This window comes from Thunnus thynnus, chromosome 5 (assembly GCF_963924715.1).
Source record: "Thunnus thynnus chromosome 5, fThuThy2.1, whole genome shotgun sequence".
Classification (NCBI taxonomy): domain Eukaryota; kingdom Metazoa; phylum Chordata; class Actinopteri; order Scombriformes; family Scombridae; genus Thunnus; species Thunnus thynnus.
In genome coordinates this window covers 19,571,345-19,584,663 of record NC_089521.1, presented here as the reverse complement: position 1 = coordinate 19,584,663, position 13,319 = coordinate 19,571,345, and the positions used below count along the sequence as shown (strand labels likewise).

General features: G+C 38.4%; 1 protein-coding gene across 1 annotated transcript; it reads right to left on the bottom strand.

Annotated features, from left to right (window-relative positions):
* On the bottom strand, positions 1-10,532 carry sema7a (semaphorin 7A (JohnMiltonHagen blood group)). The gene is made up of 14 exons (XM_067589849.1): positions 10,148-10,532; positions 9,659-9,807; positions 8,947-8,988; positions 8,718-8,813; positions 8,338-8,440; positions 8,018-8,128; positions 7,490-7,632; positions 5,252-5,430; positions 4,534-4,642; positions 3,671-3,866; positions 2,739-2,851; positions 2,127-2,272; positions 1,849-1,907; positions 1-1,746 (listed from the first exon to the last, which is right to left on the bottom strand). The coding sequence occupies exons 1-14, from the start codon at positions 10,389-10,391 to the stop codon at positions 1,322-1,324; spliced, it is 2,115 nt and encodes a 704-aa protein (XP_067445950.1). The 5' UTR covers positions 10,392-10,532; the 3' UTR covers positions 1-1,321.
* Positions 10,533-13,319: the final 2,787 nt, after the last annotated feature.

Below are 13,319 nucleotides of genomic sequence, written 5' to 3'. Positions count from 1 at the left end.
ATATACAATTGTTTAAATGCACACATATTGCTTGCAAATACCAAAACATTCATTTTGCAACAAGAAAGAATAAACAGCAAAATAAAAGTTAAGATCGTACCAAAATAAAATCTACATAATAAATATATTACGCTTAGTGGTTTAAAACATTTGAGAAATACCTTAAATATAAATAACTGACAAGAAAAATAGCTCTTCAATGACAGATGTGTGCACACAATGTAGATGCAGTCAAAACCTCTAACAAACATCTAAAATCTGTTCTACTTAAAGTGCAATTTGCATTCTAATATTGCTCATATTGTCATGTAGTATCAATACAAAATCTTTAAAAAGATTTTTTTTTTTGGTCAAAATGGATCTATAAATTAAACAAGGTGTCTGATTTTAAAAGGATTAGGATTAGTACTCCCTGACCTGACTGTTATGACAACGGGAGGAGGAGGTTAAACAAAACAGGGAAATTTAGTGGGGGGTCTCTGGCCGCCACCACCCTTCCCTAAACAATCTGATACAAATACAAATGAATCAGTGGACTGGAGTGGACAGGAACTTTATATTTTCCTGACCAGAAGAGCAGCTGGCTTCAACATGTGCATGCCTCACCTCTACACAACAGCAACTACACCATCCCAACTGTATATCTGTGGCTTCCGGACCATATACAGCCTGAACCAAAAGAAATTCCCTTCAGATTACTTTCTGTTCCTTCTCTTTATTGCCTTGTTTTAAAATTAAGTCTCACTTAATGAAACGTTGTTGTTTGTGCAGCTGATCCACACAAACACCATTAGGCACCATTAAACATCTCAAATAAGTCACTCTGTGCCCTACTGCTGACCAGCATTCTTGCTTTCTCTCTTCATCACACCAACTGTTTTGTTATTGCTTGCCTGCAATGACAGGGTGCGTACGTATGGATGAATGTGTGAACTGTTTTCAGGAGCTGCACAACAAATTTTGTTGTACGACTATGTGCAATGACAATGAAGGTATTCTATTCTATTGTATTCTTGCTCCTTTTTGAAAACACACTTGGCAACAGTGTGTTCCCATAGAATTGAAAACCAGACTCTTCTGCCAAACACAGCTATGTAACAACTTGCACAAATAAGGTTTTAATTTCACAATGGAAGTGTTCCTGTTTGAATTGTTGAGCTGCAGATAGGTGTTAGTGCTGCCTGCATCCTGGTCTGATTAAGAATAGAACGGACATTGCGCCCCTAGAATGTTGATGTTATATTTTAAAACAAAAGTACAAACAGAGGAAGCTTTTCAAAGAGAACAGAGTGCACGGTGCAAGTAGTTATTTGTGCATCCTCTATCTGAAAAACCCCAACACTGCTACAGACAGCCCAAGTCTGATCCATACTATCTGCGGCACAAGAGCTGATGCAATATTGTTGTTGTCAGGGATATTGCTTCTAACAATGGTTGTATCTGGGATTATTTGCCTTGTAAGATGGTATTTTTTCACCACTTTAGTGTGGTCTTTTTCTTTGGAAACACACTCATAGCTACCATAGTTCTCTTGTCTCATGGCAGGGATAAGGAGCAGGCAGTCAGACTGCATTTGCAGACAAGGGCTGCTCTGGTCTCTGTGCTTCCAGGTGTAGTCAGCGTGGTAAGAGTCTATAGGACATGACAGATAGAAAGGGACACCCAGGGGGACTGAGTGAAAAGTTCTAAAATCCGCCATTACTCGTGAAACAATAGCCCGTTTGGTCCGGTTTCCTTGCTTTTGTTCTTGAAGAAAAAAAAAGAAGATTGAATACAGGTGAGACCAAAAATTTTTTGAACATTTTGCCAGTATGAAATATGAATGATAACAGTCTCATACTTTCTTACCTCCTACTGATGTAGAGCACACACTTTTTTGCCCATCAACAATATTTTGAATGCCCCCACTGTGAACATAAACAAAAAACATGTTCAATCAAGTAATTTTTTGTGAGGAATGAGTGACCAGAAAACTCTCATTTTTTTCTTATCTTTGCTTAAATATTTCTTCCTATCTTTGGCAGTACAGTGATATTCTAAAGAACATGCAGAGAGCAGCTATTTCAATATTGTTGACTCTAATATGTTAAGTGGAAAGCCTTGTGTTCAGTACTGTCCACACTTACGGGACAGTCGGGGTGCATCCTAAATTAGTCCAGGCACAGTACGGGTCTCGGGCCAGAACACAATCTGCACAGGATGTGTTGTACTCTTGACAACTCTGGAGGTCCACGATTGAAATCTTCTCTGAAAAGCCCACGACTAATTTTTTCTGAGCAAAGAAAGACAGAAAGAAAAATATGATTTCACTTTAAACCTACATTAATAGGTTTTTTGGCCGCTTAAATGCAGTGTAACAAGCTGTCAGCATAACATTGACTTAACATCTCAACAAGTTGTTATGTGTGCTAGCAAACAATTGCCACAGTGACACATCCAGCAGAAATGGAGCTACAGTAGCATTCACCTGGAGTCATGTTTCTAGCCACCTGACGCAAGTAAGTACCATATATATTCTCTTTTTAGCTCTGTTTTGGTCTCCACCAACTCCTAAGGGAAATATCTGGCTCTTTAGCTGCTAAATATTAAACTATGTTCACCAGCTGGTCATTAACTTTACAGTACTTTGACTAGCTTAAAAAATAATTTTTCACTTAGGAGCAGTGGCTGACAAAAACACAACTGAAAACACTGCATGATGTCTGACATTTAGAAATGGCATCTTAAATGAGCTGTACCTTTTTGGAGTCAAGCTTCATTGATTGTATGGTTGAGCGACTGGAGAGTTGTGTTTCAGAGATGATGAAAGGTTCAGAGTCAGCCTCTAAGACTTTGTGGATCTTCCCAGAATCTGTTGGAATGGAAAACAGCAATTAGAGACCGTGTTATTTTTGGAGTAATACAGTAAACTAGATATTTTTAGCTCATTGTTCTTTTAAAGTGATAACAAACAATACATGATAAGAGCCAAATCAAAAGGGAAACAGGAATAAACTAAGGATACCACTTAGCGGTTGCATGCCTCCGCCAACTGCTCAAGTTGCAGTTTCCATCATGTTTGTCCAGACTCATATAATATTTGTAGTGAAGACTTGTATGTGTTCACATGCAATTTTCTGATAGAACACAAAGTTATAGTCATGACAGTAGACAAAGCTTCAGATATGGATGTTGCTGCAAAGAAGCTGCAAATTTGTGGATGCTTCACACAGATCTTCCACCTGGCAGCACACAAGATCTATACAATCACCACAGTTTCAAGGTGGACACCCAAGATGAATGTCACCAATTCAGTATCCGACCAAATGTGAAATATGGTCGTAATCTCCCCTTCTGTTTCTGGCGGTGAATAATGGCCAGAAAAGTGTTTTTGCAGAACATTATGAGTCACAATGAAGTGGACTATTAACCTTTTGGATATAAAATGTCATCAGTTCATCATTTTATGCTATTAGACATTTGTGTGAAACTTTGTCATAATTAACATATGAATTCTTGAGTTATGGCCAAAAACGTGTTTTGTGAGATCACAATGAACTTGACCTTTGACCACAAAAATCTAATCAGTTCATCCTTGAGTCAAAGTGAACATTTGTGCCAAATTTGAGCACAAATTGCAAAAGAAAGCACAGAGGATGATCTATATGTTCACAGTGTAAACAGGACATACCAGTGGCTAGAAGCAGAATGTTATAGAAGTGCTGGTCTGCAGCCCGGACTCTGTCCACAGCTATCTTGGTGTAGTTGTTGCTGCTTACATAAAACGGAGCTTTATAGTGCACCGAGTGGACCCATTCACTCATTTCTGGATAATCCTTCACCATATTGACAGTGGCCAGTGGCAGGCTCCTGCTGTTTTTTACACACTGAAAGATACAAGGACACATTCATTTTCATTTGAAAGTAGTCTTCATACCATAGGAAATGGAGATAAGTTGAAGAATTGATTGATGTGTGATATTGAGTGCAGGAAGGATAGGGTGGAGGTAATATCAAGTTCACAGAAGTAACCAATTGTACACCAGAACTGAAACCTTTAACCTAGCCCTGCTTACAGGATCTTCAAAAGGAAACTCAGGTTAAACTATACTAACATCCTTGGGTATACAAAACTGAAAGTATCCAAAGTTGTATAAAAACAAGTCCATCTCATTTAAGGAAAATAAGTCACTCACCTCACTTAATAGATTATTGAACTATTTACCACAGTGAGATGACATTTAAAAAATTCTCCATCTGTGGAGAATTTAGTTCTACAACTACAGCTTTGACCTCTAATAGACTTCATGTAAAAAAAACATTATCTCTGAATATACAAATGGAAACATTGAAGCACTCTTGATGGGGATAAGTGATGCAGACACACATTTTCCACATCTCCACCCCTTTATATAACATCCTTTTGTTTTTTTAAACCTACAATCCAACTCAGCCACATGCGAGTGAACTCAAATAGGAACTTATAGAAACAAGAACAGAACCCTAAAAGGAAGTTTTCTGTCTCTGCAAAACAACATAGCAACAAATCCTTACCGTTCCTGGCCTTGGTTTGGGAATTTCTTTGTCATAGCCTTTGAAGGATGAATTCTCAAATACTTCCTCAATCATTTTTACAGAATAGATGCAAACTGCTGTAGAGTTCCTATAAGAGAAATAAGATGACTGAAGTTAGCATAGATGCCATGACAACTTTGGTTTTTATCTGTATATTAGTTATCGCTTCAACCATGGGAGTGGCTAAGTTATGTTTTTGACTCACTCCCTCTGTCTGTTATCAATATATTATTATGAGGGTAATGGGTGGAACCATGATGAAACCTCCCGAAAGGGTTAAACCCTTTCTGCTCCAGCACATCCTCCTATGAATTAAGTAAATTGTTTTGCCAGCATTTTTTGATTATGTTGACAGAATACGTAATTTGGGTGTGGGATTATGTTTTGTTCTTTTGCAGTTTAGAAGTACATTCACGCAATTCATAGGAGACAGGGTTAAATCATAAATTAACAGATGATATCAGGAGCTGATTTAGATTTATTCTGTTATTTATTTATATTTTCCTCATCAAACAAGATAACCCACTGTCCTTGGTGTTTGTTATTCATGAAAACGAAGTCTACTTCTACTACTTCCAGGGTTAGTTTTGTCTATACGTGCAAGCACATTTCGAAATGCTGAGCTTTCATTCTGTGTCAATGTGTCGCTCACAATGTTGCTTAGTTGCAGATAATAACAGAAGGGAAAGTGTCTAACCAGCTGCTTGTAAAGAGAGCATAGACTCTTGTGTCATGCCAGTCCTCGGCGTGCATCACATAAATATCTTGCAGACGGTTGAAATACAGCGACTCCTCTGGATACCCACAGACGAGACGGGCCTTTAGAAAAGATGTCCACGTGTTCTGGAAGAATCTCTTTGATCCACCTTCATCAACCTGCAAAATGATACGATCAAATTACGCCTAGTTTAATTTTCATTCAAACTGACATTCGCAAACTAAGGGTTATTTGATAGGACTGTCATTACATAGGCTGTGATATCTGAAACAAATTGCTTCACCGCTTATGGCAAGTCATGTTTGCACAGATGTTAAATAACAAGGGTGTCAAAAAGACTGTATTTCACCAGAATAATCACAACGTCAGATTAGTTTATCAAGGAATAGGAGACTTGTTCTGTTGGTCTACGTGGGAGGAATGAGACCTCCCTGTACCAGATGGTTCATACTTGAACCATAAATAAACTTCTGTCAAAGCCCTATTCACACAGGATATAATCCAGGTTGCTTATCTGTCTTTTTTCCTTCAGCAGTGTAAAAGCAAATAATTAATTTCCGAAGAGATTATCATATTATCCATGACGACCGCCAGTCCAATGTGTCACAAACTACACTGGCAAAACTGTAAATAGTAGCTATACTTAACAGTTGTTCCAGGAAGATGCAGAGATTAACATCAACATCAATGAACACAGGTTTGGCAGATGGTGGTGTTTCATCTTTTTTTATCTCACAAATCAAGGAAGTGTCATGGTAGGTGACTAATACAAAGCGGATACACTCTCAAAGAGCATCATATGCTGAAAGTCATATTTTGATGCCACAATTCAATTTCTGTTTATTCTAATAGAAGGCAATGGTGTGAGAGAATATCATGCAATAAACTCAAATGTTTATAAATCTAATGCTCTGTTAGGTTTTTCTGCTTCCATTCGTAAAGGCATCATTGTGTCATTGACCTTGGAAACAACAGCTCACCTCCTGGTCCATTTAGTAGTGCTTCGGTGGTACATGATCTTCAACAGCAGATGGAAATTTGAATATCTACATTTTCTAGGACATCTGGGCAAACTTCATCTATTAATGAAAATCATGAGATATGATTGAAAGCTCCAGGACAGCCACTGAATGGACCTTGAGGTGAGATTGTTTTTAAAGGGGACATAACATGCTCTTTGTGATTTTCTGTCATTTATATACTGTTATAATGTTAGATGTCTATCTTAAACATGGGTTGTTCACATTGTCCACTAGCATATTTCGGATCAGATTCAGGCTCGGACATGCATGGATGTATTTCAGTAGCTTGTATTTCAAGTAAGAACAGGAAAATCCAACTACTATTGCTTGTTTACGCAGCATCTGGAGGTGGCGGAAATCTGCTGATGGGCAGCTTACATGAGCTAACCAATCATCGTGAGGGAGGACTGCTCTGATTGGTTAGAAAGACAGGCTAAGACTGCCTTTTTCAGACAGAGGCTGAACTGAGTGCCAGTATATGATAAATAAGGAATTTTTGAGCTGTAAATCATGAAAAGATATTCCAGTAGAAATTCCAATAAAGCCCCAGAATAAAAATATAGACCTAGAAATGTGCATGTTATCCTCTTTAACTGACAAACTGTTGTTTTTCAGAATTATTTCTGTGATACTACTGATTCTACATCATGTTTTGAGTATCAATACAAGTGCCAATTGGTCCAACACCGAAAAACTGTTCTGTCTGACCAAATGAGACCAAGCGGTCTCACATGTACGGGATTAAGTAAGTAATAGAGATTCGTGAAGATAAAAGTTTGGGAAATCTCTTTGTACTAATGAAAATGTATTCAGAAGAATTAAGGATGCACTCACGTCACAAATCGTGATTCACGCCCTTCCTGATATTTTAATACAATAGCCACATTTAATATTGGTGATATATTTTAAACGGATGATAGTCAAAGTGATCGCCTGACTCATACTTACATCCTAACCGCCACGCCCTCTTACTGGCTACACTGAGTAATATGAAGCAATATGACAACTACTCAGTTATGAGCTCCTTTTGACATTTAGCATGAATATGAATTCATTTTTCATATAATTGACCAACTGGACTCCATATGAGTGGAATCTACATTCGGATTGCTGTTAGCTTGACTATTGAAGAGGTTTAGGGAATTTAGCAGTCTAGTAAAATGAGAGCTTCGCTGAGTCAACTTGTCCAGCGTACCTTACAAACTCTGGCCACTCTGGAAATCCAAGGGTCAGCCTCTGGATTGTGGTCTGAGTTCTTTTCACGGAAAAAGATGTATATTTTTTCATTGTCGGCGTCTTCCTTCCGCCTCACCCACGATGCAGAGATGAACGTGGGCTCTGTAGGAGGGGGATATAATTACCTAACCACTTCACAGATTGTTCCACTCCTTGTATGGGTTTACTTCTGGCCATATGTGACCACAAAGTTTGGCATGGAGAAGCCAGACTAAAATATTACTACAATAAGGCATAGACATAACAACATGAGTCATAGTAAGGGTGGAACAGTCTCTGGACTCATTTCCTTGATTCAGATTAAATGAGACAAACAAGCACTTAAATTGCAACTGTGATTAACAACAACATATTTCTTTTTTTTGCATTTAAATTTTCCTGCCCAAGCACCCCTATCTTGGATGTGATGTGCTGTCAGATCACTATACAAATCGAATTACAGGATAATATTCACTCTTCATTGACAAATTCAGTAGGATTCTCTCACCTGAGACCCAATTGTCATACATCCAGACATTAGTTCTACTTCCAGCTTTCCTTCTGAATTGTAATGCACTCCCATCAGTATCCAACGGTGCTGCTGCGTATAGGTCCTCCTCTAAAAATAGCAGAGACACATCACATGAAAAGACACATAGCAAAGATGTTCCACTATTGGGTGGGTTACATCTCTGTGAAAATGCAATGTCTTGCCAACTCCGCAATCACATGTGACCTCATATGGTTACATAAGTCTGCAACTCACATGAGTCACATTTTTAAACCTTTGGAAACACGGTTTATGATCATGCAAGAAGCTGTATTTACCTATAGTGAGGGACAGTGAGTTCTGTGTGTAAATGAACGGAGAAATGCCCGTCCCCTCATAGCTGTCCACTATTTGATTAGACTGATTGTTCACTGAAGAGAACTGTAGAAACACAGAAAACAATATATCAACATAATATTGCGATTAATTATTTGTAGAAAACGTTGGAAACATACAGAGTCACAAAAACAAGAAACCCAACACCAGCCACTTAACACCCAACTTGAATTACAGACAGGGCACGTCTGTTACTTGATCAAGCATCTCTCTTTAATCTTTAATCAGCTTTGCCCCTGCTGTTGTCAGTAAAATGAACTAGCTACTAAAACTGCAGAATGAAAGATGCAGTTAGAAAGATGTGATGTACGCAAAAACTCACAAGCTTCCAGCACTGTGGGTTCTGTCCATTTGTCCCACAGACAAACAGGCTGTCCTGAAACTTCTCAATGACAGTAATGACATTTTTGCAGGGGCCCTGTACAACACAGAGGGGCAGTTTTTACAAAGTCATCACACATGTATTTGAATTTATATTAAAAATCCATTATTTCTCAGACTTGATGAGCAGTCATTTCTGATCACATAAATCATCAACCTCAGTCACTAACCTCTTGGCACTGCTGTTGCCCTGTGGTATGCAGGTGAAATTTCTGCAATTGGACATCAATCGATAGACAGATTAAACATAATTACAACATTTTATACAGCTCTTATCACTGACCTAACCTGTAAGGAATGTTGCTCTTTGCACTTATGGCTTACTCAAGATGACGTCCTCTACCTAAATAGTTTCGGCTGCTCCAGCCAAAGATACGTTAGTGAAATTAAGGGCTAGGCTCATTTGCTTTATTTTTTTGGAAACAAACATCATTGACCTTTTCCTCATTAATTCCCAAGGAACGATTTACAAAAGTGGTCTGACTACAGATGGCAGCATTATCTTAAATTTCTGAATTTTTAATTTTACTTTAGTACTTTATTTTAGAAACTTTAGTATTTTATTTGCTATCAGGTCTGTTTGTGTTAGTGTGTGCTCACAACCAGCAGTTAATCAGCTGCTCCTGACTTGAAGCTAGCTGTCTGTGGCAGTGGGTGATACTAGACACAACCCATTGTGTCTTACACAATAGTGTGACAGCCATCTGTTACAGTACAGCATCTAATTATGAAACCTCTTAAACCACAAAAAAAAAAAAAAAACAGATTTTAGAGCACATCAATAAACACTGAGACAACTTGCTAAAGAACATAGCCTAGAGACAGGGATATCAAGTACATGACACTTAAGGTGATAAAATAAACAAAACAATGGTCACTCACCTCTATGATATGGTTGTTTGTGTGACCATCCACATCAATTTTTAACACAAAATCAGTCCCTCCAACATACATCTCACCAGAGTCCTCATGATAGAAGAAAACACTGTGATTCTGATAGACTTGGTATTCCAATCCACCACTGATTATATCTGAGGGGGAAAAAGGGGGTCAGTTCAACTTCAGTGCCTGGCACAAAACCAGTACATAGACCTGCAAGGATGTTAGTGAGGATCAGACTGAACTATGTCAATAACTGCATTGTGCACTAATAGAAAATGTTGTAGATCAATATGATCTGATCATGTTCTTTGGAGAGTAAAGTTGTCCTAACCTGGGTCATCTAAAATGAATTGGATTTTAGCGGACACAAAAGGATTTGAGCAGATTAACTCTCACAATTTTTGCTAAATTTGCCAACATTTACACCGGTTTGATACATGGCATAATCATTTTCAGGGAGTCATATTGATGAAGAAGAGGTAACGTTACCTTTAGTCAGAAGTCTGGGAGAATTTGAAGATCCAAGAGTCGGCGTGTCGTTTAATCCAACACTAAGAACTAATTGAAAATTCCCAGCAAGCCAGATAAAAGTGAACACAAGCCTCATTTTGCCCCTTTGCTGGTGATCATGTTCTGTTTGCAGACACTCTCTGCGCTTTGAGGAGATGCAGTCAGGCTCCACCCACCTTGAAGGGAGGTTAATTTGCAATATCACGATCTGTCGTTGATGCATGCATCCAGGGGCGTTTACGGGAGTAGACTTATCGCTCACTCATCTATTCCTCTTGTACATTTAGGATATTCCGCCGGTCACTGCTGTTTCGAGTAGCTAGTCCCCAGCCATTTTGCATTGCTGTCAGGAAAATAGTGATTAGCAGAGACAAAATGAGATCAACCGTAGTGTTCAGCAACTTGACGGCACCGGAGGACGAACAACGTTGCCTCTGCAAAATTTGAAATGAAGTGCTCAACGGTCCCAATGCAAACAAAAATGGGATACAAAAAAGAGGCTTGATATAGTTATATAATTTTCACTTCATTTTATATTCAATCACTTCATATAAAATATAACAGTCAATAGATGATAAAAAGCACCTCCATATAAATATGTTTACAGTTCCTGCATGGACTATATGATGTTAGAGGGTAGTGCTTGATTTCAAATTGCTAATTGTTCATGAGAATTGTAGCAGCACTGTCAAAAAAACAAACAAACAAGAACCATGGAAACAACATAAAACATCTTGATGAGACTTATTTATGGATGAAATCAGTTCTGATTGTACCCCTGTGCAACCCCTTGAGATTTACCTGTCTGCTCTGTGTCTGCAGGTGCTCATTAAGGCAACTGGTGACACCTGAGGCAGCTCTCTGCTCTCCCCTCCAATTACTGGTTTTGATTTTGGTTTAGTTATGATGCTGTAGTTTTGTTGTTTTACTTTCTGTCACCTTACAACACTCAGACACACATCTTACACCACTGACACTACTGATATCCACACCCCACGCTTTAATCATATTTAGTTACTTCTTTAATTTGGCTTAATATGGGTTAATAAATCTTTTGTTAAACGTTGACATGGCATGTTTCCTTTTTGTTGTGTCCACTTGACCCAGGTCATAACACTTAAACAGGAGACAAAGGTACAATTGCAGACTGAGTGATTTATGTTGGTTCCACTTGTTCGATCCTAAAAAGCCCTCAGTGCCATTACCTTAAGTATTCGTTTACAAGATCTATAGAACAAATGGGCTGCTGGACATGAGAACCAGACTCTGTTTACCGGATCTGTAGGGACTGAAGCAACATTTCCACACTAATGTATTTCCTTTACTAACATTACTTCCCCTTTGAGATTTTTCCGATAAGTATATATAAATATCAAGAGCAGTTTTCATGTCAGGCCTTACAAACAAACTCCTGGATCTCTTTGCATGTTGGAGAGCGCCCTATAAATCTCACTTGTCCTTGTTTTTCATAGGTTTGTCTTACAACAAATCCTTAAAACCTTAGATTAGCCAACATATTTTTTTGGGATGGGACTGGGAGATGAACCATGCAGGTGCGATCAAGAATATATCTGATATTGCCAATCCTTAAATCATAATGAGTGTCCTCTTCTCCATTTTACATCATGTGGTATTAGAGTATACCAGTGTTTTCACATGTAGACCCACATGGAGGTTACAAAATGAATCCTCTATACAAATCTTTCATCCATCAATTCTGTTAACTACCTTAACTAACTGCTTGAGCGGCTTGACAGTCTGGGGCAAGGCTGGATTACCTGACAGACAAAGCTGGAACATGGTCCAGAGCCACAGACGCCACATGACCCCAAAAGCCAATCAGTTGGTCCTATGTGATTTGATTAATTGAAAAATTATTTGGGAATTTGCATCACTATAGTACATTACTCTTGTGGTGCTGTAAAGGGACCCTACGTCAAAATCTAATTTTAGGACCTTAATTAGGCTATGTTAGTTGCTGTGGTAAAATCTTCAAATGGGCCAATAAATCTTCAGGTCACCCACAACTTAGCATTAAACTCAAAACTTATAAGAGAAAGACTCAAAAAATACACTTGAAGCTGGTAGAGTTCAATGTGAATAGGTTTACTCTGCATAAAAAGCAATACAAAGCAAACTGAGGCCTTCATAAAAAACCTAATGCAAAATCATAAAACATTAAATTATATACCTCTCATAACTCCTCCTGATGTGGAGCTTATTTTCTAAACTCCACCTCGCTTGACCTTGACACTTTGATAATATTCCAGACATGATTCATCTAAAAAAAAAAAAAAAGGTGTCTCAAACTTCTCTAATATGTATCAATTGCACCTGGCCTAGAAGTAATACTATCTCAGCATTTTCCACACTTCTCACAATACAAATGGCCTTGCGACCTTCAATCATTGCACACAGAGAATCAAAATGTGACATTACTGATCATCCCCTTCCCAATTCCCCTGGGAACTGTCTCTTATTAACGTAAATGTTATCTTTGCACAGCTACTAACCTGTTGCACAGTTGCTAGCATAACTGATTTTTGGGGACATCTGTCTCCACCACATAGTTTAGTTAGTTTACGCTGTGCTCATATGTTGCATATTCCTAAATAAAGTTGTGTTGTATCGAATTGCTTCAAAATACTTTACACACAGAAAACCTGAGTTGAGTTAGTATTAATCCAGCATCATTCGGGTATCCAGGGAAATAAGGAAGCTGCCATGTATTGTGGGGATCAATGGAGGCCCAACAACAAATTTTTGCCCTGTGGCCCCTCTGCATTTAATCCGGTCATGTCCTGGTGGCTAATCTATCCACTGACAAAGCTGATTAAGTTTTTCTGACTTTTTCCCCCTCTTTAGGCTTCCTCTCTGTCTCTCTACCTTGTCAGTGTCCCTATTCCTACACAAGGCTGCAGGTAGAATGATTAATTTAAACTGTCTTCTGTCAGCTAAACTAGGCTAATCAACAAATATAAAAAGATTAATACTCAACACCCAGAAAAGACCCAGAATAAACTGGAGCCAGAGACCTCTATACCAAAAATAAAGATTTCATTTACAGTGCATTAAAAATAGTCTTCCCTCCTTTAACTAAAAAAACAGCAAAAAGGCTCAAATAGCAGCCAAATGGGGGGGATGCAATAAA

Coding starts and splice junctions, on each gene's coding strand:
- sema7a (XM_067589849.1), bottom strand. CDS start 10,391: ATGCATCAACGACAGATCGTGATATTGCAAATTAACCTCCCTTCAAGG. Junction 8,814..8,946: donor GGCAACAGCAGTGCCAAGAG/GTTAGTGACTGA, acceptor TGTGTTGTACAG/GGCCCCTGCAAAAATGTCAT. Junction 2,852..3,670: donor CATTCTGCTTCTAGCCACTG/GTATGTCCTGTT, acceptor CCATTCCAACAG/ATTCTGGGAAGATCCACAAA.